The sequence below is a fragment of the Seriola lalandi genome, unplaced genomic scaffold (assembly GCF_002814215.2).
Source record: "Seriola lalandi dorsalis isolate HSWRI2012SDOR001 ecotype SW California unplaced genomic scaffold, Sedor1 jcf7180002054850, whole genome shotgun sequence".
NCBI lineage: Eukaryota > Metazoa > Chordata > Actinopteri > Carangiformes > Carangidae > Seriola > Seriola lalandi.
Window position 1 is genome coordinate 2469785 of NW_019525403.1, and position 25891 is coordinate 2495675.

Genomic DNA, 25891 nt, shown 5'->3' on the forward strand with positions numbered 1-25891 from the left:
CACTCCACCACTATCACCGCCGTATGTCCCATCACGCTCCCGATAGACAGCAACCTAACTTCCTGTTCGATACAGTTTCACCCAAAATGCCAAAGCACAGCCCCCCCCCCGCTCTCCAGAGCCACAGAAAGTCATTACCGGGCCCAGAGCCAAACACAAAACCTGTCAGGAGCAGCTAAACAACTCCTGAAAACTGTATAATGACTGAAAACCAAGTATGAACATGGGTATTAAGCAATTGTGTGCAACACAGGATCGGGAAGGGTTGCAACATATTGAAAAATGAAATTACCTCCACTATGTTGATAAACCAATTTCTGCTTTTCACATACATTAAAAACTGTATTTTCTTGGTAGGGGAGACTATTTCTCTCAGTTACTCAGAGACCAACCAAACTCTAATAAATGAATCTGTCTGCTAATTACCCTTGCAGTTTAAAGATGATTACATTCGACATGTGATTCACAATATTTGTTTATCTAAATGGGAGAATTCAGAGGTGACGGTTGCTTTTACTTTTATATATTATGACAAAATTTTTTGCGTGGTTGCAGCATTGCTCTTCATCAACACACACACGCACACACTCACACACAGCGGGGTGCTGTATTCTGCTACATGATGGAGTGGAAACAGAGCTCTCTCTCTCTCTCTCTCTCTCTCACACACACACACACATTAAAGTCGCTCTATCACTGTCTGTCTTACCCGACACTTCTCTATATCTCTATTTTGGTCACAGGTCCTTTTTCCTCTCACCTGCAAGCTCTCTCTCCAGATTTAAGCCTAGCCAGGAGTAGTTGCCCTACTTGCAAGCTCTTATATATATATATATATATACAGTATATGTGCTTCAAACTCACAATAATGTTCTTCCTACAATGTCTCTTTTCAAAAGAAAAATGCAATTACAGTAAAATCTCAAACAAGCAATTCAAGTAATACCCTTAACACTTCTTGTTCTGTGCGCATAATTGAATAATCATAATTGAGTTTGATTCAAATAGTCGTCTTAAGGCGAGCGCTCCCGACGAAGGCTCCTTTAATGGTAACGAGCAAAACTTCCAGTGGCAAGTGATGAGTGTGGGGGAGTGTTTCTCTGCAGCAGCAGCAGCAGTCATGCTGAGGTATAGGTGGAACCACAGGGGAGCCACAGAGGTAATTCATCGCCACTGCAGATGTTCGAACAGTCACGGCGCATCGATCCTGCATCGCTCCCCTGGAAAAACACAGGCGAGCACGTCTTTATCCAGACCTTTTCTCCAGGTGTGCAAGCGTTGGCCTTTTTTTTTTTTCCTGTAGTTTCAACTTTTAATCTCTTTATCTTTATCTCTGTTACATTAAAACTGAGCTCGGTAGGAGAACTCCTGCCTGCATAATCAAAGGCGTCGGATTTCCTCTCTGAGGTCCGAGGTGGATACTGTCTTTTTCCTCACACCTGCTGTGGGCAGATGGTGTGTTTTTAATCTCTTTTAACAACACAGTGCTGTCTCCCGAGTGATCTGGTTCTTCTGATTTCAGGTAAACTATGCTACATCTGTTAGATGCAAGTCCAATATATGGAGGTTCTTCCTAAACAGGCTGATGAAGCCCTTCAGAGGAAACCCAAGCTTTTAGAAGATCCCGCCACAGACCGGGACTAAATAAGTTACAGTTTGCGAAAGAAAATAAAAGGGATCCTTTTAGAAAATTACTCTTGTGTGAAAGGAAAAATTCAGATGCATAAAAAATTCTCTACATAGGATTAAACCCTTGGATTAAAGGGCCACTCCACCATATTTACACGTAAACAGCAGTCAACCCGTCACGGACAGTAGACTGTTATTATGGTTTGTTGTTTCGCGACATCTACTGGCCAGTGATCACGTTTTTATCGTAACCCCAACAACAAAGATCGGCCAATCTTACGGAAGTACTTATTTTAACCTAAACCACCATCTGTTTATCATTGCAACCATTGCAACAAAGGTGTGGTACGCCACTGGCAGTAGAGTCCATGTGTTTATTATTGTAACCATGACATCAAAGATGGACTAATCTTCACGAAGTACTTATTTTTACCTAAACCGCCATTTTTTCCTAAACCTAACCAAACCATGAACGTTTATTACTAGCTGGGTTTTCATAGCGGTATCACCAGCTCTTCAGTTCTTCAGCATTTTAGCTTCTTTCAGCTCGTCATTTTGGTTTTTCACTTTGTACAAAGTGTCAGAATCTGCTGGTGGAGACCAAAAACAGAGCTAAAAGAGACACACTGGAAGCAGTCGCCAACAAAATGAGTGAGCAACTGTGACTAACTATATTTGCGAGGTGTTTTTAAAGACTTAAAGAGAGGGTGGGAAAGTCACAGACACATAATAACCCCAGAAGAATATTTCATTTGCTCCAAACTAAAACTAAAAAAATAGATAAATAAATACACCCAGGTCCTGATTTACATATGTAACAGTGTCAGGCGAATTTTCACTGCACCTTCCACCCAATTTGCGCCCACAATTTGCATGTAATTAGCACCTGATCTACTACAGCGGCAGCTCATTACACCGGCAGTGTTGTGCAGATGAAGCCGTTGGAGCAGTTAAGCAAAGGATTTATCCGAGATCGCCGAGCTCAGAGCAGAAGTGATAATGTGATGCTGCATAGTAATAAACTCTAATGAAGTAACAGAAAACTAAACGAGTTCTTCGATTTCACCCGAGGAACAAAATTTGATAAATCCAGCCACATGCACATCTTAGTTAGCTTGATGAAGTTTAATGAAAATAAAACCACAACCTTCCTGTTATGAAATGATCTGATATCTTGTTCATTAACTAACGCTGCTCTTTAATTTTTTTAACTTTAATTTTTTATCTGCTGTCGTTACAATTCCTGCAATAAATATTTATTCAAGTTGCTTTTCTCTATCACAGCTATACATTTTAATAGGCCAGTACTATATGCACAAATCCAACACCAAACCACATTTAATTTGTAGCACAATTTATCAAATCTTCTGCCATTGCTTGTCCTCCTGTAAGTGTATATACTATAAGTACAGTGGTTCTTTTAAAATAAAGACTTTGTAAAGAACATACATAAAATGGCATGTGCAATGGAAGATATTTATATTTTGCATAAATCTATTGATATGATGAGGGAACACTTATATCACACATCGGATCTTGATGAACGAATTATTCAAGTTGGAAATCTTCACTGATGTACACTGTGTAATTTGTTGAGAACAAAATGACGTAACAACGGTCAATGGAAACCAAAATCATCAATCCATTGAGGGCTGGGTTCACAATCGCACCCAAAATCAAAGTGAGAAATTGAAATCGCAGGCTGATCCAACTTGCATGGATTTCATTACAGCATCTCAATATGTGACTCAGTAGTGCGTATGGCCCCCGGGTGCCTGTACGCACCCCCGACAACGTCTGGGCACGCTCATGATGAGTCGGCGGATCCGGGGGGATCTCCTCCCAGACCTGGATCAGGGCATCAGTGAGCTCCAGACAGTCTGTGGCGGTACTTGGCAGCGTCAGATGCATTGATACATAACGTCCCATAGGTGCTCAATTGGATTTAGGTCAGGGGAACGTGAGGGCCAGTCAAAGGCATCATTGCCATAGTCATCCAGGGACGGCCTACACACTCTGGCAGCATGAGGCCGGGCGTTGTCCTGCACCGGGAGGAACCTAGGGCCCACTGCACCAGTTTCAGGTCTGATGATCGCTCTAAGGGATTTCATCCGGTACGTAACCGCAGTCAGGGCACCGCTGGCTATGACATGGAGGTCTTTGCCACCCTCCAAGGATAAGCCTCCCCAGACCATCACCCATCGGCACCCCTGCTTGATTTTCCCTCTGTGGCTTCGCTTGCCATCAGGGCTGCAGACCAATTGAAGACCTTAATCAGCAGCATGGGACACACCTGGGCTCGGGCTGTCCAAAATTATGACTTCGATAAGATACCTGCCTAAATGTCTTGATACCGATACTGAAACGATACCACGGCAGAAACCTAAAACATCAGGAAAAGAAATGTAATGGAACTTAAATTCTTTTTTTTTTAAATTAATATAAATTATAAAATATAAATGTTTCAAAATTTCAATATGCGCTCAGTAGACCTCTGCCAAGGAGCTGTACTGAGTCATTTGTGTTCAGTCTACTTTAGTGCTCTACTGTAGTTGCAGGGTAATTATCCTGGGTGTGTGCTACATCACCATAATGTGTCAGACTTACAGTTATTGTCATTTATGTTTATTTTCATGCCCAATAAAATTTTCGTTTGTGCTGTTAAGCGTTTTTCTCTCTCTTTTTCTATATTCCCACAGCCCTAACCCTATATTCCCACAGCCCTAACCCTATATTCCCACAGCCCTAATCCTATAGTCCCACAGCCCTAACCCTATAGTCCCACAGCCCTAATCCTATAGTCCCACAGCCCTAATCCTATAGTCCCACAGCCCTAACCCTATAGTCCCACAGCCCTAATCCTAACCCTATATTCCCACAGCGCTAACCCTTACCCTAATTTTCAAAAATTTCTGTGAAAAAAAAGTTCTAAGAAATGTGGGAACATAGGGCTGACCCCACACGACTGACCTTACATATTCCTCCCATCAAATTAATCAGTTTGTTATTTAGTTTACCCGTGTGTAGCAGTGGTTATTACAGACCTTTCTATTCAAAAGTGAGAGGTTACATAATACATGTTTTCCCCAAAATTATATATTTATGTGTTGTCTCGTTACATTTTCTTGGATGGTTTGAAGGAAGCAAAGGGAAAAAAAAAAGTATAATAAATTCGACAATCTGGCCAAAAAAAATGAAGCAAAACATCAGCATAACATCACAGATTATTCCTCCGCCTCGGTTTGAAAGACTGGCTCCAAGTCTGCACTCAGACACAGCTGCTTGGCTAATGCTAACTCATGCAGAAGAATGCACGGTGAGGATTATGTCAAATATCACTCTCTAGAGCAACGTCCGTAAAATAAAAAAAAAAAAAAATAAAAAACTGAGCAACTGCTCATAATGATGTGATTCAGAAATGTCACTGCTTTTTTTTTTCTGGCACTTGCGTGTCAGGCCCTCCGGAAGACAAATGGTGTCCTTTAACTGAAATGTCTCTTGTGGCTTTTTCCACCTCCAGTTATCTGTCAGTCTCCAACACAGAGGAGGAAAAATGACTGAGCTCTTTGGTTATTATCATGCAGAGGGAGGGAGATGTTAATAGGAGAAAGAATAAAACATGTGGCGGATACTTTCTGCGTGCCGCTGATGAACAAATTTCCCACTGTCAAAACAACACGGGTTAGTGCTCATGCTTCGCCGAGCAACGGAGGAATAAAAGGGGAAATGTAGAAGAGGGAGGAGAGGGATTTTAAAAATTTGATCCATCAGAGGAGGTAAACTAACATGCAGCTGAACTCAGATTATTCGAGTTGGCATAAAACAGGTGAGAAAAGGATCGCGGGGACCTCCTTCCTGTTTTAGAGGTGTCCTTACGCCTCGGAAAAAAGATCCTCCGTCACAAAAATGAAACGCCAGAGAGCGGTGCACATCAAGGAGAGGGGAAAAATAGAGAGGGGGGAGTCAAATTAAATGAATTCAAAAAGAGGTCTGTATGTCTGCTCTCATGCACAAGTGTCAGGCTTTTTCTTGTTGGTCAAAAAAGGGAAAAAAAAAAAAAAAAGATAGAAAAATACCTTTATTTTGGTCACCATTACTGTTGAAATCTGCGCCTTGTCTGTTTGAGTTGACCCCTGGTGTTGAGGAGAAAAGTAGAATAAGGGGAAACATTGAAAAAGAAAAAAAATGTGACAAAAAAAGGGAGGAAAAAAAAGGCATTAAAAAGGAAATCAGGCTCTGGTATGGCAGCCCGGAAGGGCCAGAACAGCAAACGAGCAAAACACTTCCTTCAACACTTCCACCGAACACCGTGGGATTTTTGTTTCGTCTACCTTCATCCAGTCCTTATGCTAAGCTAGGCTAACTAACACATATATATATATATAAATCCTCTGCAGCTGCTCAGTGCTGATGTTTTAAACTCAAACCTGTGACCTTAAACGGTACGTTTCGAGAAATTTTAACGGCTTTGATGAAACTATTGTGCAATCTCACAAACCCATGGAGTGTGCCTTTAAAATGGAGAAATAATATGGTCTTATTACTGCGAGTGCCGCCTCGCTGTAATGAAGTGAAGCAGACGTGAAACGAACGAGCGTTTCCTCTGACGAAACGGGGCCCGTCATCGACGCTACCCAACAGTCCTTGAGCTCTTACGCCGTTCACGACCGTACCGTCTGCTCAACCTCGTCGTTGAGGGCCGGACGCCGTGTCAGTGTGTAACCCTGCTGAGCGTGAGCGCCTACATCTGCTCGGGCTGGTCAATTAAACACACACACACACACACACACACACACATGAATGCAAGCCTGATTAGATCAGAAATCAATGCTTCATAGTGGTTTTAGTGTACAAACCACGCTGCTTCATACATGCATGTGATTGGTAGAAGCGCTGATGCTGGCATGACCTTTACAGTACCATAATGCACTGGCTGAGAATAGCTACACCAGGGGTCAATGAGGGCTTTAAAGGGCTCATATGACGTGTTGATCCATATATTATCCATATTTGTGGTTTTAAGAACAAAAACCCATCTCAATGTAGTTTTACACGTCCTCTCTCAGGGTTCACTCTGGAGCTCTAGTGTCAACAGGCTGGTGAGCCAATCGGAAGAGAGGAGGCTCTGAGCCTCTCTTCTGATTGGCTCACTGTTTTCTGAGCGATACAATAAAAATATAGCAGATTTCAGGTAAACACTCAGAAACCAAATCCTGCTGGGTGGCGCTTGAGAGTGGTGACTGTATAGTTGTGACATCACAAAGTTCAGGAAGTCCTGACGGCTGGTTTTAAGGCTCAGTTTCTGAATACAGGCTGTGTGCATTTCTCTGTGGACTGAGGCTTTGATACTTTCACAGTATTAATATAGAACCTAGACCTGCTTTATAATCCAACAACACATGGATAGAGACCTTTATACTATATGGGACCTTTAAATTATCAGGCTTTAATGCATTAAGGTACATATCTCAGATTGTATATTATCATATGAGCATTTTGAAATGAGTTTGAACAGTAAACACTGTAAAAAATAATGTGATTCATGTGATTCAACTTAAAAACTTAAATTCAATTGCTGCCTTAAACGTGAGTAAGTCAAAACACTTACAAAATTAACATCTATGTTGAATTAACTTGAAATGAACCAAATTTACATATTTACATCAAGTTAAGAACAAACTAGATAAAATTATGCAAATATATGAATGTATGAACAGTATGGTTGTTGCACAAATAAGGGGATATATTATTATCACACACACACATATATATATATATATATATACACTGTTGCTCATATAGTTGGAATAAAATATTTTTTACCTCTTACCATGAGATGATTGTGACAATGTGATTTATTCTTGACAGATAAAGTGTACATCTTTTCAGAACGTCAGTAGTCAATCTCTATTCCAAAGTGATGACTGATGCATTTAAATAGGAATAAACAGAGGATTGTGTCTGAAAACAAAATTATTATTATTATTATTATCCAACTTCATGGGCAACAGTGTATATATCCTCTTCATGTACATATCTTAAAAATATGTATTTGATAAATTTTATATGGTATAACGTGTTGCAAGCATATATGTTGATACATATTAATTTATATATGCACATTTATTAAAACAACATATGGAAATTCTATATGCTTACATATATCATATAAACATACATAGCAATAGGATATATTGTATTGTCAATATATGCTTAATGGACACTTATTTAGTGCTTTTCTAGTCTTACATTCTTACATTTGCAACATTCACCCATTCACTCACATTCATACATCACACTCACACACTGATGGAGCAGCCATCAGGGGCAAAGCTGGGTTCAGTATCTTGCCCTAGGATACTTGGACATGTGGCCTGGAGGAGCCGGGGATCGAACTACCGACCTTTTAATTAGTGGACGACCCGCTCTACCTCCTGAGCCACAGCTGCCCGTATAAGAAATTGCTCTAATTTGTAATAGCTATATATACATATATTCAAGTTTAGTTACAGATGAGGAAAAACAGATTTTTGATCACCCTAATAAAGACATGTCATGTAACGTCATCTGTTTTGAACGCAGCCTGATGGAAACCGAGTGAAACAGCCTCAAGTCATTCCCTTCCACTTCCCCCCCCCCGGTTACGATGGGCCATCATAGAACGAGACATGAGAATGGCAGCTCCTTTCGGAGGAGCACTGCGAGGCCACTTAGTGCTGAAAATAGGGTCAGAGGATGCAGCACAGCTCTCATATCGATAAAAATGTTGCCTTTTAACGACGTCAAGTGGAATGGGGAGGTAGATACTGTGGCTGCAGTTTCATTCTCAAGCATGAATCTTGAATCTGAACTTGACGCAGCCAAGGACTCCAAAGAAATCTAAGCAGGTAAGGTAATTAGCCTTTTAGCTACAGCAAGCACGTGTAGACAGAATTTCAAAACAAGACGGATCACATTGATCCATAAAAACCCAATTAAAAGCGTCCTCTGATACATTTACGGACACGAGAAGAAATCAGGTTAAAACAGGAAATGGAAAAGCTAATTACTCTAAAACCTATTTACATGCAGCCAATAAGTAAATAGATTTCCGTTGTGATATTGTTGAACAGGCATATTTTAAGTTTATTAAAAGTCAGTTGTTGATGAGTAAATGAGGGAATGTAATGTAAAAAATATGGTTTGGTTTCAGTAATGACTGAAGTCAGATGATGTATTAAATAAATACACATGAAACTTTCCATTTATAATGTTATTTTTTGTTTTTTTTCATAATAATTTCCCAAAAAAGCCAATTGTTTTCAGTGTAATAGCCCTTTAATTTTTCATTATAGAGACCTGGTACTGATAAATACTGTTGTGTCAACTGTAATGGGTTTTTACCATGATTAACCATCTTCCTCTCAAGCTGTGCATGACCTCCTAAAAGGCAAAAACTCTGGCCAAAAAAAAAAAAAATCTAAAATCGCTTTGAGGTCACAACGCATTATGTAATAAAACTAATTAAAAGGCCTCCATTCAGCTGATAATAACTGCAGGAAAAAACCTGGTTGCATCTAAGTGCATTTATCAACTCACACCGTAGCTTCTCTAATGGAGTTCCTGGTAGGAGCATTAGCGTTGTGCTACAGAATTAGCATCTGTAAAAGCCTAAATTAAAACAAAGCAAATAATGAAACAAAGCCATACATGTGTATTTCATAATTACATTACAAACATCTGATAAAATGACAATTCATTTTATTTATCGAAACTTTTGTATTATTATATTATTATTATTAATGCAGAAAGCGAAAAAATGATGTATTACTTTCTATCCTTTACGCTTTTATTATGATATTTATGGCAATAAAACCTAAAAATAAGTGAAAAATATAAATTCACAAAGTTGTTGTTGGTTGACTTCATTTCCTATAACGCATCAGGCAGACTGAGGGTTGAAATTTGGACTATAGCCTACGCCAAATAAAGTGGAAGTGCTGACTTTACACCCTACAAAATGACATAATCACTTGATGTGTTTGGCAGCGAGAAGCGAGTAAATAAAAGCGAGCAGCATCGGCTCCGAAAAACGCAGCCTTAGAGCTATTTCCTCTCTATGCTTTCCTTGGTTTTACCTCATTTTATCTTCGCCCTGCAAAGTGCTGCAAAGAGTATTTTAATTTAAGGGAACAGCTTGCTCAAGCGCTGCACAAAAAAAAAAAAAAAAAAGCTTGAAAAATGTCTCTTGCTTTGGAAGCTGGGAATAAATGGCGGCTGCTGCTGAAACGTTAAGCTGCCGGGGAAGGGGCATGTGAAGGGAACAGGCGGCTTTAACGGCACGCCGGGTTTTTACATTTGAGACGTAAATTCGGGAGATGTCGACAATTAAAAAAAATGGAGGCGAGGCAGCCCCGGTATTGTCTCCCTCTCTGAGAGCCCTCCCGAGGAAACATCTTCCCTCTGATTAATTCGCTAGACAGCTGCGTGCCACCTCCCCACTCAGCCTGCTGTTACCGCAGAGCCTGATAAAGCCTCAACCTCAACACACTCCAAAACTAGCCTCTCTTTCTCCTCTTCCCCTCATCATCCATATCTATCCCTTCTTTAAGCGCACAAATGAAAAGAGCTCTCGGGCATTTCAGCTGCACCTTCCGTCCGGGAGACGTGGAAAGAAAAAGAAAAGAAAAAAAGGGAATGACAATACAGTCATCTGAGCGCGCCGTAGTGGATTTTCCGTCTTTCAGCTTCAAATCAGATGAGAGAGAATAGGCAGTGGCGTAATCTGTCAACCCACTCGAGGTGCAGCAAAACTATAAATCTGTCCCTGAGCCTCTGCTGGCAGGATATTTTGACATTACACCAGATTTCTGAAAAGGCCAACTTGGGGGATATAAAGATGATGGGCAGCTAAGGGAGCTCTAACTGGGATAGACACATCCCTCCCCCACAGAGCTCAGATATCATTATGACTCTTTTATCCTTCGCTCCTTACACATTGTGTTTCTCTATTTGCAATAACAGGTAATAATGGGATGACTGCAGTACATTATCTACATCTACAAAGTGCTGTTTGGTCCATTTAACAAGCAAGGGATGTTGAGCAAGCCTCACATATTCTTTTTTTTTTTTGTGTAGGCACAAATCTCGTAACTCCACTTTAGGTGGTTTTAATGTGCAGTCTGGTGTATTTTCCGACAGGTTCACCTTACCTCCAAACACAAAGGCTCCCATTGCTTTCAAAAATCCATTAAAATAGCTTAGAGACGTAGCGCTGCCTGGACTAATGTAGTGCATCATGTTTCACAATGGCTGAAAACCTTTTCAAAAAGCCTGTTGGATAAATGGATGAAGTCATAGTGGTTGTGCGGAACAGCAGCCTATTTTGGAAGTTGCAGGAAAGTTGCCGTTAAGGACACAACAGCAACACATTGAATATTTCAATGAGAATATATCATCGATTTAGAAAGATCCGATGCCGAACGACACTTAGTCCAAATAAAAGTTAAAGTCATCAGCTCCATATAGTGTTAAAGGTAGATGTCCATGTGTTGTGTCCTTAAAAACAGCCGTCAGGACGTCTGGAACTTTGTGATGTCACAACAAAGCAGTCACTGTTTTCAGCCTCACCCGCCCGGACCCACCATCCGAACCTTGCAGGATTCAGTTTCTCTGAGTGTTTACCTTAAATCTGCTATATTTTTTATTGGATCAACTCAGAAAACAGTCAGCCAATCAGAAGAGAGGCTCAGATCCTATACTCTGACTGGCTCTGGGACTGTTAAACAAACCGCCCTCAATGATTCTGTGATGTGATTGGCTGTTTGTGCACTATCAAGTAATTTACCAGTTGACAATGAAGTATCATCATTACCTATACCCTATATCAAGAGTGAAGTTGCCATATATTGTATGTCACCTATAAGGGGATATTATATTAACTCACACACACACACACACACACACACACACACACACATACATCTATATATATATATACAGTATGTATAACAATTACAAGAAATACCACAATTATAGCTTAAAGAGCTGCCATCCAATTAAGCACAAATAATACCATAGACTGCCAGTATCTACCACACCACACCAGCAATTAGACCCATCCACTCATTTTTCAAATTAAAAGCCTGTTATTGCGTGTTGAGCTGGCATCAGGGAGCAGGGAAATTAGAAATTAGAAATAAAGTCCTTGCCTCCAATATAAGCCTGCGTCTGTGTGCCATTGAGGTAAATACATCCGCTATTAAAGATTCCATGGCTATGCTTTTCAAGTGATGCTCCCTGCAACAGAAAGTGAAATTACATTGGGACATTTCACATGCTATTGCCTTATTAAAAGAAAAAGGATTTTGTGTTTGCAGCCCATTTAATTCTCAGACTCTACTATTACAGAGGTTTTCATCAGCGGGTGGAATTTACTCAGCTGAGTTTACTCAATCCAATGGCGTAAGATTAAAGTGAGCAAACTACATCTGAAGACTGTAAGATGGCGTTGAAAGTGAACTTTTATTTATATATTTTTGTCAAACTGCTTATGTATGTTCAAGATCAAAACACTGCTGTTATTTATTTCAGGCTTAAAGATTCCGAATGACTAAAATAAGGCTGAAATATGATCATACATACTGTTACATATTAAATTACCTTTACCATTTAAATATGATTACATATAACACATCATTCACGATATTTATTTGAATGGAAGTATTCAGGTTTTGCAACTGACCCCAACCCTGATCAGGGACATTTGCAAGATATTAAAAATTTAAGACTTGTTGCAACCATCATCACTCCCCCCCCCTACATACAGGAACCCAGGAGTAAAACTGAACCACAGATTCAGCTACAAGCGACAAACCTACTGAGAGATAAACACACAGAGGCTTTTTATGAGCAGACTTGTCTCTCTAGTCAGTGGACAGGGGAGGAGAGCATGACGGGTTCGGCTGTGGCTTTACTCTGCGGGACCCCAGCATGCAGTTCTGCGTGACTATCCTCTGCTGTGAGGCTGTAATGGAAAGGTATGTCAATCGGAATGGAAAAACCCAACTACCGGCTACTACTAGATGCACATGAAACAAATTGTATTACATGTACTCCAGTGGAGTATAATAACTTGGAGATACAGAATCATTTGAGGAAAAAGCTCCTGACTGTGCACCGGTACAGGATTGTGAGATTATCCTTCACTTTTTAATCTAACATGTACTCAAGAGCTCAAACTAAATTTAGCACGGAGCTGTCGAAGATCTCAGCCAGACACACACATTAATGCGCCTCGCTATCCCACACTGTCCCGCACCATCTCCTAAAAGCATCCTGACCTCCAACCATTGCAGGTTATGTTCGACACACACTCCGAAGTCCCGTAAACGGCAACTGCTGCTGCTGCTGCTGGGTAAAAAAAAGTGCTCGGCGTATACAAGTGTCACACCCACTCCAAGTCACAAGTGCTCACTCCAACAAGGGGAAATGCAGAAAACAAGCCATTATAGATGAGCCTTCAACCTGAGAGCAATACACTGTGAGCTACTTTTTATTTTAATTTTACATCACTCTTGGTTAACAGCTCTCCGCTCAGCTGGAGCACAAAGAAGCTCTCGTTTTTTTGGGCCAAACCGTTGTTCACCGTTTAGATTGCTGGCAAAATCAAGGGATCCATGAAGAGCTCCTGTGTAATTACAAGGCAACATGTTCACCATGAGGTCACGACACTCATGTCATGTCAAAGTGATTTTAAAATGTACGTTTGATTGACAGCTTTGTAGGCAAACTTACAGCATATTTAATGCATAGACAGGGGGAACAACCTAAAACAGTAGAGGAGCCTCTCTTCTGACTGCAGCAGATTTCAGGTAAACACTGAGGGAAACCAAATTTTGCGAGGAGTTTATGGTGGGTCGAGGTAGGCGGGGCTTGGCTGAGGGCTGGTGACTGCTTTGTTGTGACATCACAAAGTTCAGGAAGTCCTAACGGCTGGTTTTAAGGCTCAGTTTCTGAATACAGGCTGTGTGCATTTTTTTTCTGTGGACCGAGGCTTTGTAACCTGCTTTATAATCAAACACCACAGCAACATCTATCTTTATACTATATGGGTTTGTGTTTTTGCTATTAATGCAATAGTGTTGATGCTATTAATGTTAGCTTAAATTTCAGACCCTTTTCATCCCAAATACTTCCATGATAATAACCTACATAATATATTATAGCCTAAATGTATTTATTATTACACCGTATAACACTTCTCAACATCACATGATGTCACATAATTTCTAACTATATAATTAGTTAAACGATGCAACATGGACCCAGGTAAGTGGCAGAAAACGGATTAAGCCATTAGAAATTATGAACTCATCTAGTTCATGTTTGGAAAAAAAGGCTTTTTGCTAAAATCAACATTTACCCTCCCGAGCTGATGAATTTCCTCCTCGTCACTGTAGCAGCAGCAGTGACAGTGTTAGCTGCAAGCCTGATGGCGCTGACTTAAACGCCGAAACTCACAAAAGCAGCACAGTCCTCTGTCACAACATTCCCACGTTTGGATTCGAGGTGTAAAATATCTCCTGACAGCCGCAGTCACAAACACAAACAATTTTAGAAGTAATGTTATATGAGGTTTAAGACCTTTGTAAATTATATTATAATTTTCTTTATATATCTTCATATGCATTTTTCATTTTCAGGAAACTAAATTTGATGCTTTATAGTAAGATCTTAACATTATATCAATTGAAATTACAAAGCTTAAAATTACCACTAAGTGCAACACAGTGAAGTGTCACTTCACTTTCAAACGATGATGATATTAAAGGAACACACCATGATTTTGCTACAGCGCCAGTGGGTTAAATAACCAAAAACAGATCATCTTTCATATATAAGTATGAGTATTAAACTATTTCTTATGAGCAAAAATTGACGTTGCTACTGTATCAAAGTTCAGGGTAGATCTGCACAAGCAAGAGGGAACTACAAAAAGACATACAGGAAGAGGGACAAGATAGAAAGAAGACAGTTGACCTACCGTCCTCCGTGGGGACGTAGATGTTCAGGTAAAGGCAGTCCTCGCTCTGCTCCTGCACATAGGTTACCAGTGTATCCAAGTTGGCGGTGAACCACACAGGGAGCATGTCATTGAGTAAAAAGCGGTCCTCTAAGAACTGAGGACAAACCGGAGCAAACTGAGTAGCATTCCTGATGCCCGGCCAGGACATGGGCGGCTCTGGAGGCTGGAATCTCCGCTCGCCCGTTGGTGCTAATGCATATGGGATCCCCAAATACTGCTCCACTGGTCCCAGGATCTCATTGGGTAACGTAACCTTCACTCCCCGCAATTTCCCGTGATTGGTGGTGACCACTGGGTGCTGCTGGGCATGAACAGTTGCCACACAGATGGACGTCAGCCCTATCCACAGCAGAAGGTTGCCCTTGGCTGCGGACTGACACATCCATGAGGGGCCTCTGGGCGCTGACATGCTCCTGCTGTGCTGAGCCTGAGTCTGGCAGGTCGTGGTTAAGGTACCAACCTTGGGTCCTTGGCGTACCCCCTGCCCCTCCACCAAAATGCTTCCTCCTCCTCCTCAGGCTGCGAGCTGAAGGAAGGAGCCCCGGCCAAACAAAGTAGGTTTCTCAAAGCTCCCCATCCTGAGAGCCGACATGGAGACTGATCGCTGTTGTTTGACTCCCCTTGTACAGAACAGGAGAGGATCTAGGACGGTCTTAGGTTATCTGGGCTCCAGCTTGATGGGATATCCTGAAAGAAGAAAGACAAAAAAAAAAAAGAGTTGGATGGATTGCCAAGACATTTCATTTAAACATTCATTGTCCCTAGAGGGTACATCTCGTAACGTTGGAGATACCGCCATTTTTCATTTAATCCGGTCTGAAATGCCGCAACTATCGCCATGAAACTTGGTGCTTTGCATGGTCCCCAAAGGATGAATCAGTTTTTGTTCCAGATTAAATTGCGTTAATCTGATGGATTGCCATGAAATTTGGTACAGACCTTCAAGGGCTGTCAATGTGGGTATATCTTAAATATTCCGTCATGTCTGTAGTGTGATAAAATAATCTCAGCTCACAGTTTACTCACTTGTTTTTCAGAACTTTAATCAAACCACACAAGATCTGAAGTGACAAGATTGAACTTGAGTCAGAGTGCATTAGCTCAGCAAGTTTTGCCTTGTACCTCAGCAGGAGGTATTTGGAAAAAACGCCCTATAACTATGATCTTCCGACGCCTTGTTACCCTCAATAAACTCGGCTATTTTTGTTCTCTGCATTGACACTAAACGAAGGACACTATCTGGAAGCATTTTGGATTTGACACCATGAATAGAAAAATCATGGATAGAGGTAAGACTTTGAGGCTTGCTTTACCGACACCTTGCTAGAGTTATCTTTTAGCTCACCACTCAATTTCGACAGCAGAGTAACAACAAATAATTGAGTGAGTGTATTATTGTCACCGTGACAACCAAGGTCTGGTATGCCTGCCGCCGTAGGGGCGCTATTTCAGGAGACACTGCAATGGGTCATATCAGAGGGGTGAAAAAAAAGACCTGTATACTTGTTGAGGTTGGAGGAATATTAGCATTGTACACAGAGCAAACTAAAATGATGACCATGACAATGACAGGGCAAGCTAAAAAAAATGAACTGCCCTCTTGTGGCAGCAGCAGGGTATTGCATCTGGAAGCCAGTTTTACTACCTAATGTTGTATCTATAGTTTCTGTCATTTTTTATCAAGCGGTTACCATGTTGGATCCCAATCCAACATGGTAACCATTCATATCACGGTAAACACGCTAGAAATTAGCATTGTGTTGTACCACTGTGCCGAGGAACAGCGTCGCAGAGCTGCCAGCATGGCTGTAAACAAGGCTACAGCTGAGGCCACAGAAAAGCAAGTGAATTATCTTAATTTTCACCATTAATCTGTAAAGACAAACAATTCAAACTCTGAATTTTTATTTCCACTTTGGAAAAAATTATTCGAAAAGTAATGGAAGCCTGCTGAGGTGTGAAGATTGCTTGAAATAATTTGATGGCAGATAATTCTCAGGCTTCTCTGTGAGGGAGTTTTGGAAAGCTCTTTGAATTAGAAATCTGCTCTGTGGGCTTGGAGGCGTCTCATGGACATTTGTGTCAAAACCAGATGGCATGCAACCCATTAATTCAATTTCTCACCCCCATTCCGCTGCCCCCAGGTCTTAAGATATTTTTTAAATATATATTTTTCATATTTTAAGTGGTTGGGTTGAAGAAAATCTCATGCCTGGCTGCTCCAATCGAAAGATGTTGATTAATTACCCCCTCACTCAAAAAAACACTGTACGCCATTCAAAGTCGAAGCCAAATCAATTATTAAATCTCACGCTGACCGGTACTGACTCCTTTCTGATATCAAATATAAATGAAAAAGCCACATGAATAAATGAGTTGGATTCTGCTAATAGAGTCAAAGTACATGCCAATCTTCGGGAGCACGATTTTAAAACTAAACAGTTTTCAAACAAGGATTAGTGAAACAGAACAGGGAGGATTCAAGCTGTTCGCAGTTGCAGCTGTGAGGATCTGTCATGTAGGAACACATCAGCTGAGAGACAGGGAAGCGGCTAACACAGTGTCATATTCAGGTGGCGTCACACCGTAGCCGGATGAGTTTACGATCACCCAGAGGACGCTTTATTATGTGTTGGTATGTGAAACATGACAGACTGGATGCAACAACCAACCCTCGCCCCATTGGGCCAAAAAGTCTTAGCCATGTGCTAGCAAAAGGCCAAGAAGAAGAAGACAACTGTAAACATGCATGTAAACATCACTTCAGATCTGCAAATGTGTGCATGTACATGTTTCCTTTGTTACCATGTAGTTTTGTAGTAGTTTGCCCACTACAGAACCAAATGGGTGTGCATCCACCACTGAAAATAGTCCCCGACAAAATGCACAATTTCCAACTTTTTAAGTAACATTTGATGAAAGTTTCTGTTTCAGGAAATTCTCTCTCTTATATCATTTCTCGTGGAAATGATATTTCAGTAATGACTTGATGGAATTTCAAATTTGGTACAAATGTCCACTCAAAAGGATGTATTGGCTGGTTAGATGTTGGTGGTCAAAGTTCAAAGGTTAAAGGTCATGGTGACCTCACAAAACACTTCTTAGCCATTACCCAAGACTTCACACTGAAATTATGACAAAATAGTTTTTGTTTTCTTTTATGAAACAATATATTCATATAATTCAATTCATATTCTTCTTAATTAATAATAATAATATATTTTCATGGCAGTTTTTCAAAGACAGCTCCATAAAGAAATCGTCATGGAAGAACTTCACATAAACTAAAGTGACTAGGTGTTTTGGGAAAATTACTGAGCCTCTTTTAAAAAAGTGAATCAATATATTTTATGAGGTGTTTTTGAATATGTGTTTTCAGTAGGAACCAATGGCCTCCAAGCTGAGAACCAGTTCAGGTTTTCCTCATGGGATTTGATGATAACACAGAAAATATAGAGCAAAGCAATTCTCTACATTTAATTTTTGTCAAATCTTCCCCTAGGTTACCTAGAAAATATGTTTTACCAACTTTGCAATCCTACCCCTCAGGCTCATCTCAGACCTAGCAGGTGTTTCCATGGTAACAATCAATGACACCTGCTGACAATTGGCAAAAAACTTGTGCAAACATGTCTCAAGATTTCCGCTTTGCTAACAATGTTGTGAAGCCAGCAATGAGAAGAGAAGAGACTTCAGTTAAGGAGCTCTTAAAAAAACCTTCAAGAGGAAAATATCCTCTTACATTCATGCTGCTGTCTCATCTCATGTCTAAATGTCCTGGGAAAATATCCTTGTAGTTGTCTTTCAAAGAATACCCAGAATACACTGCACAGCTGAGATAGTTAAGAATGAATTAAACAGACATTTGTGACTCAGACTCAGCTTTCCCTGTGATGCTACAGGGTTTTCAGTGTCGGCGCATCTCATCATATTAAAATCTATACTTCAGCTGATGGGCTCAGTTTACACTTTCCACACGTTCTCTTCACTCTGCAAATGTGCAGTACAGTCAAAAAAAACAGTCTGCCAGGAGGCAAGAGAAGGTATACACCATCTCCACAGAGACCAAGGTCCTTGCAACCTCACAGCGTCAGGGAACATATGGGTTTGAAGCCGAGATGATTTAGGTCTGATGCAACCGACAGATTCTGCAGCAATAAATCAATTTTGTAAATATTAATTTCATTTATTCCATTTTTTTTTTTTTTTGGGAGGACGAGCAATTGGACAGCTGTAAGGTTTGGATGATGGTGAATCCTTACAAGCAGGATGAAGGCCAGCAGGATTGGAGAGAGGACAGAATCAGTCACACAAAAGTTGGTTGCAGAGCTCTTAGTTTACTGGTGAGCTGAGGCAAATGATACAAACAAAGTCCAACAGTTCTTACATAGAGGTCACAGGATGGCTGGACAACCAAAGCAGTCTGACTGGTGTAACAGGTTACATTGGATAGCAGCGGCGGCGGTGATGTCCAACCTGACCCCCATTCTTTGACCCACGACCCTGCTTTTCCACCTGGTATATGTACCAGGTGGGAGCCTCTACCAAACATCACCTAGTGCAGGGACCCTAGACACTAACACCACACATATCGAATACCTTCACAATTTAACCACACTGATATTTACATACGCTAACCTTTGGCCTAACACAGATCAAAATAGAATACATAATAAACTAAAGAATTACCCAACAAAAGCCAAACTTAAGTAAAACCCCTCTACCCACTCCCCCCTCTCCTTCCTGCCCACTTGGTACAGCCTGATGAGGTAATTGACACCTGCTGAGTCTGGCAGCATTCCCATGTGTGCACTCCATGAAAACACGCCCCCCCCGGAAGTAGACCTCAAACAGAGAGAGCGGTTAGTAGGGGTTCCCAAAATAAAAGCACAACAAAAAATAAAGAAAGTGCTGCTATGCTGACGGTTGCAACAGGACATGGCTGCAGCAAGTCTTATTCCTCGTCATACTGTCCTGACTTTCTGAATGAAGTAGTTGAAATTTACTTATTATTCATTGTTTTGTTGACTTCCAAGAGATGTGGCTAGCATGTGTCGAGGTCAGGGGTGTTTAGCTAGCACATAATGTTCTTTCATTTCAACACGGTTGCAATAAGTTAAGCAAAAACAGACAACGCAACAGTATTTTTTCAACATCTTTAGTTCCTTTTAGCAGATGTTTCGCAGATGTTTAGCAGATAGCAGGTATAAGAGAATACATGAGAAAGAGAAATTATTTGTTTACGCTACATTGTGCCTATTTTGTAGGTGGACCTATGTTCTATGCAGAACAAAACTCAATAACTGTTCATAATTACGAGTAAATAAATAAATGCTACTATAAAATTATTGTATAAATTAATAACATAATGCATATTTGTTTGTGAAAATTGGATAAAAAATGTAAATAACACACTGGAGGTTAGTTTTTCAATATGTTGTAGCTGTCTCTGATCCGTGTTGCAACCGGCCCCAGGGTTAGGGTCATTTGCAACCCACTTACTTCTTCCATTAAAATAAGTTTTGTGGAGGATATGTCATATATAATATTCTTTAAATGTTATGGGTAATTAGCAGACAGATGTAAAAGTTTGGTTGGTCCCGTCCAAACAGTCTCTGAGTAACTGAAAGAAACGCAACAAGTGTCTCACTTTCCATTGTCGAATACAAACCACAACAACAACAAAAAAAAAAAAAGAAAGACATCAGAGTAATAAGCACCATCACTCTCACTCTCTGCTAAATGTACAGCTGTGAGTACAGGAAGCTTCATAAATAACTCTAAGTGCCACTCTGATGTAGCACTGGTTTTAGTCCAAGTATAACTTTAAGTGATTCTGAGAGACTTGATGACACACTGACATTTCACAGGCGGTGTAGTAAATACGTGTGTGTGTGTGTGTGTTATTGTGAATAAAGGCCGCCTGGTTGTGGAAAAGTCTAGCAAACACTGTGCGAGTCCACCAAGTCACGGTCTGATACACTGTTAATGGAGCGGCTCCACAAAGTGTCACTAGCTCCGGGACAGAGCTGTTCACGTATTGATTAAACCGACTGTGAAGTAACAGTCGTATCGCTGCAGAATTTTTCCATGACCAAGAATACACCGCTGACACTCGGATCATTGTTTAAGTGACGAAACAGTGTTGGGGGAGGGGGGGGGGGGGGGGGGGGGGTGTCTGCAGCAGCAGGAAATGCACATTTGACTGAAGGAAATTCGGAGATTTTAACCTGTAGTTTGCTCATCTGCAGTTTGTATTTAATATGAAGTTTAAAGTAAGAATTTATGTAGTGCAGCACATAATCACATATATACTTTGCCTCAAAGCCTTTAGATTGGCTTTATGGTTATATTCTGATGTAGTGGTGCATACAGTATTAAATGCATCTGCAAAGAATTTAATTATGACAAACTAATTAATTATTGGACTTGCAGCCCTTTGGTTAAATTTGCTATATTTTCTCCGTTAGCCCCAAGTTGTCAAATTTAAATATTCTGAGCTGGAATTAGGCTGTTCAATACTGAAAGAATGGATTTATATTTTTTCTTATATTCATAAAACCATCAATGAATGTATCCTACAGGATCGTGAAGCTCCACTGTCTCCAAACACCATCAAAACACATCAACGTGTGTTCATCCACTGCTGAAAATAGTCCCAAACAAATTCCTCTTGTTTGGAGTTATCAAACCTTGGATAACACATTTCTAATTTGTTACCAGTATGAAAAATATATTTAAAAAACTATACTATAACTGTTATTTAATAGTAGAATTTAGAGGTTACTAGCACCCTAACACTAATTTCACATTACAAGTGTCTCCATTCAGGGTTATTATAGGATACTGAACACACCAACCCAAGAATAGAACATAATAAATCTTCATATTTACACCACGGCTTCTTCTTTATACACTGATCACATTAAACACATTTGCATATTAATGAGGAATAAGTGTAAAAAACACAAGATTAATTTGATGTATGTAATGCGAACCACTTTGTAGCTCCTACCGCCGGACATGAATTCCATTTTAATTATTTTCATCTTCATATCCTAGCAACAGGAGATATATTACCTTGAGAAAGCAATTGTTGCGGTGTTGAAGTGCAACCGCCCTGTTCGTGATTGGCTGCTTGCCTGCAAGTGTGTTTATACAATGATAAAAAAAAATGTGTGTGTTATGCACGGGGGGGCTGAAATTGTTGGTTATTGTTCACCAGGGTTCTACGCTTGTAAACGTTCTTGTGATAAATTGACATAGTGTACCGTTTCTATAATAACGTGGCGTTTTGTGACAAACCGTCCTTCAGCTGAGGGAGGGGGGGGGGGGGGGGGGGGGGTGCTAATAAAGTGTGGCTCTCTTTGGTGAGAGCACACACACACACACACACACACAGATGGCGGGGGAAGGGGGGGGTGCTGCGAACATTGTTCTCACTCTTAATGATTATAGGAGATAAGTCTTATGAATACCAATGAAGGTGCTCGCTGTCATTTGCATTTCAATCATTACGAAACGATCCTGTCGGAGGCGCCCTGTCCTCTGGACTAGAAAAAGTCACCGCCACTTTGAACCCGCTTGCGGCTCGTGATTAGCTGTGAAATAAAATATGCATACAGTACGAGCTGTGTTGTGTTTGTGTGCTTGTTTTCGAGGGGTTTGTAGAATAGACAGTGCACGGACACTGAGTGGGCACAGGCTGAGTCGAATTAGCTTGAACGCACTCCTACATAATGCACCCACAATGTGATATATGTACATAGATTACATTTCTATATAGGATGTATATGTACGTATAAAATAAAAAAATATATGTAAAAATTATATATGAAACCTGTTAGAAGTTTTCATATTATGACATATATGTCTATGTATGTATGCTATTATTGTATATTATATATATATATATATATATCAATAATGATCCCAAAGCCTCTCGATATATAATGATATGATATAAAAGTCTGAGACCAGTTTCCCTGAATAGAAAAAAGGAATAAACTTGTGTATATTAAATAAATAAAAGCATATATGGTCACAACATTTTCTACCAAATCAGCTTAAATATAGAATATATCATTTTTTTTATCTATTTGTGTCTTGAATAAATGTGCATATATAATTCAATGATGAATGAATTATATATGCACATTTATTCAAGACACAAAAGAGAGAGAGATGATGACAAAACACTTCCACCTTCCTGTTCTCAGAAATGACAAATCACATACAGCAGCTGTTTGGATACATGTCTAACCTTACAATGACACTTCGATTCATTTTCTACAAGAGTAATTCATGTTTTTCCTGCCAGTTAAAGAAATATCTTGCTGACTTAAAACAACCTGTAAATACAGATCAACCAAAACATGAAAACATGTTTTTTTAAAGGTAGATGCCCATATGTAGCTCCATTATAGATCAGGTCTAGGTTCTATATTATTCTGTGAAAGTATCAAAGCCTCAGTCCACAGAGAAATGCACACAGCCTGTATTCAGAAACTGAGCCTTAAAACCAGCCGTCAGGACTTCCTGTAACTTTGTGATGTCACAACAAAGCAGTCATGCTTTCACCTGGACCCACCGTCCAAACCTTGCAGGATTTTCTCTGAGTGTTTTACCTGAAATCTGCTACAGTTTTTATTAGATCACTCAAAAACAATCAGCCAATCAGAAGAGAGGCTCAGAGCATTTCCTGTCTCTCTCTACTGTGCTATCATAAAGGCATAATAAGGCCCAAAAACATATACTTCAAAATAAAACACTAGAAAAATATGGGACCTTTTAATTTAACCACAGTCAGCCAATCAGAAGAGAGGCTTAGAGCCTGAAGAAGTAATGGCACAGACAAATCTCATCTTCTCCCGCCTACTCAGCGTTTATTCGCCACCAAACTATCGGCAATATGAATGTAAATATTACAAATTCACCAAGTCTTTTCCCGCTCTGAGCCACTGTAGCTTGTGTGCGCTTGCTGCTTAGACCATTCAGGACTACAAAACCCATACTGCAACCCATACGCAAACAATTCAAAGTGTTCCTTCCTGTAGCCTGTGGGTATTACTGATGGTGCAGCCTGAGAACTGCTGCAGTTAAGTCAATTTACACAACTTTTAGTTTCTGTTGGTGGTAATAATTGTTGTCCAGGTTATTCCTCTATAATATAAATATTATAATACACACGTAGCAGCAACACAAGCTTTATGTAGCCTACAGCTTAAAGGTCCCATATTTGACACTTTTCCTGTGTTTTATTTTGAAGTGTTATCCATGGTTTTAACTAAAAAGCATTTCAATGTAGTTTTCCAACAACAGGTGACTGAGCCAATCAGAAGAGAGGAGGCTCTGAGCATGTCTCCTGATCGGCTGCACTAATAAAAACAGAGCGGATTTCGGAGAAAGCAAATCCTGCTAGGATTGGTTGATGGGTCCAGGTGGGCGGGGCTTAGAGCGATGACCGCTTTAACGAAACACAGGCTAACTCCTGCAGGATGTTTAAAACGCTAACTACTTCATGTTCCCCCTGCTTTAAGGTGGAATTTGTGATTTATTACAGGCTCTACAGTCAACAAGTCCTCATAGTCAGATGAAAGGTTGTTGGTCAATGCTTTCCGCAACGACACGTATTAGCGTTTCAAAAACTATTTGCGTTTTCTCAAGTTTAATGGTTCAAGTTTTTCACGTCTCCTGAGTTTTATTTTGAAATGTTGATCCATAATAAGATATATTTGTGGTTTTAAGAACCAAAAACCATCTCAATGTAGCTTTACATCTCCTCTCTCAGGCTTCTCTCTGGAGCTCTAGTAACAACAGGTCGATCAGAAAGAGGAGGCTCTGAGACTCTCTTCTGATTGGCCGACTGTTTTCTGAGTGATCTGATAAAAAAAATATAGCAGATTTCACGTTAAACACTCTGAGAAACCAAATCCTGCAAGGTTTGGATGGTGGGTCCAGGTGGTCGGAGATTAGAGCAGCGAATGCTTTGTGACATCACAAAGTTCAGGAAGTCCTTATGGCTTGTTTTCAGGCTCAGTTTCTGAATACAGGCTGTGCAGATTTCTCTGTTATGTGAGCACTATGACACTTTCACAGTATTAATATAGAACCTAGAGCTGCTTTATAATCACACAACGCATGGACATCAACCTTTATACTATAGGGGACCTTTAATAAACACCTTTAAAACTGGAAAACTCAAAATTTAAGTAGAAATCAGCATCTAATACTGAGACTTTGTTCCTCTTGTTTGATCTGGGGGCAAAAACAGAAAACTAAGCACACGAATGATAAACACACCCCCCCCCCTGCTCTTTAAGAGTCTGTGCACATCACTGACACTCACACAGCTCAAGCTGCCACACATGCAACTCATTTATTTAGAAGATTAAAGATTAAACCAACAGATTCCGTTGCAGATCTTTGCAGGTTACTGCAGCAAACGTACTGTACACACACAACAAAGGGATGATTGGATGGAGTAACGGGACACCTTACTGTGCAAGTAATCCCCCCTTCACAATAAAACGCACCGGTATCAACATGTTACCGCAGCTCCTGCTGTTTTTCTACCTGTTAGTCGCCTGTTGTGTTTGTGTGCATGCGGTTTGGATAGCTGCCGCCGAAATATGTCGATGTGCTGTGTCATGTGACGAGAGGCCTTCAACAAGGCTGCAACATTGTCTCGTTTCTCCACAAAAGAATTTAAAAAAAACTAAAAAAACAATTTGTTCCACCGACATGTTTCCAGGAATCTCTCGGATTACGTCTTTGCATGTTGTAAATGTTCGACTTTCAATTTTCAACGACACGACTTTCATCCTCGGATTGAACGACAAGAGAAAAATCTACGAAACACGACTATAGAGGGATGATTGGTAAGAAGTTGGACATGTTCCAGTCCGGCTCAGGAAAAGGAGGTGAACTCCATTATCAGTTATTACGACACCAATGCAGGTAACACCTTCCTCCCTGCACACACACACACACACACACATGCATCAAGATCTTCTAGCAAAAGATTTTATGACCTCATATGCACCTTTGCCACCGAGTTCAAGAACCTAAAACACACACACACACACACACATACAAGGTCATATCATTTTAAAGTATGCCTGTTGCCACCCAGTGTGAGTACAAGTGGTGTAGCTGTAAAAGAAAATGAAAAAGTCTTGCAAGGCACCCCCCCCC

The 25891-nt window shown here is 40.4% G+C and overlaps 1 protein-coding gene across 1 annotated transcript in view; it reads right to left on the minus strand.

Moving 5' to 3' along the window:
• Nucleotides 1-25891, minus strand: part of nlgn4xa (neuroligin 4 X-linked a) — an 80688-nt gene that overhangs the window by 53734 nt on the left and 1063 nt on the right. Inside the window, exon 2 of the mRNA XM_023426919.2 lies at nt 14654-15382. Within this exon, the coding sequence (XP_023282687.1) occupies nt 14654-15104 (451 nt within the window). The 5' untranslated portion in view covers nt 15105-15382. The remainder of the gene's footprint in view (nt 1-14653; nt 15383-25891) is intronic.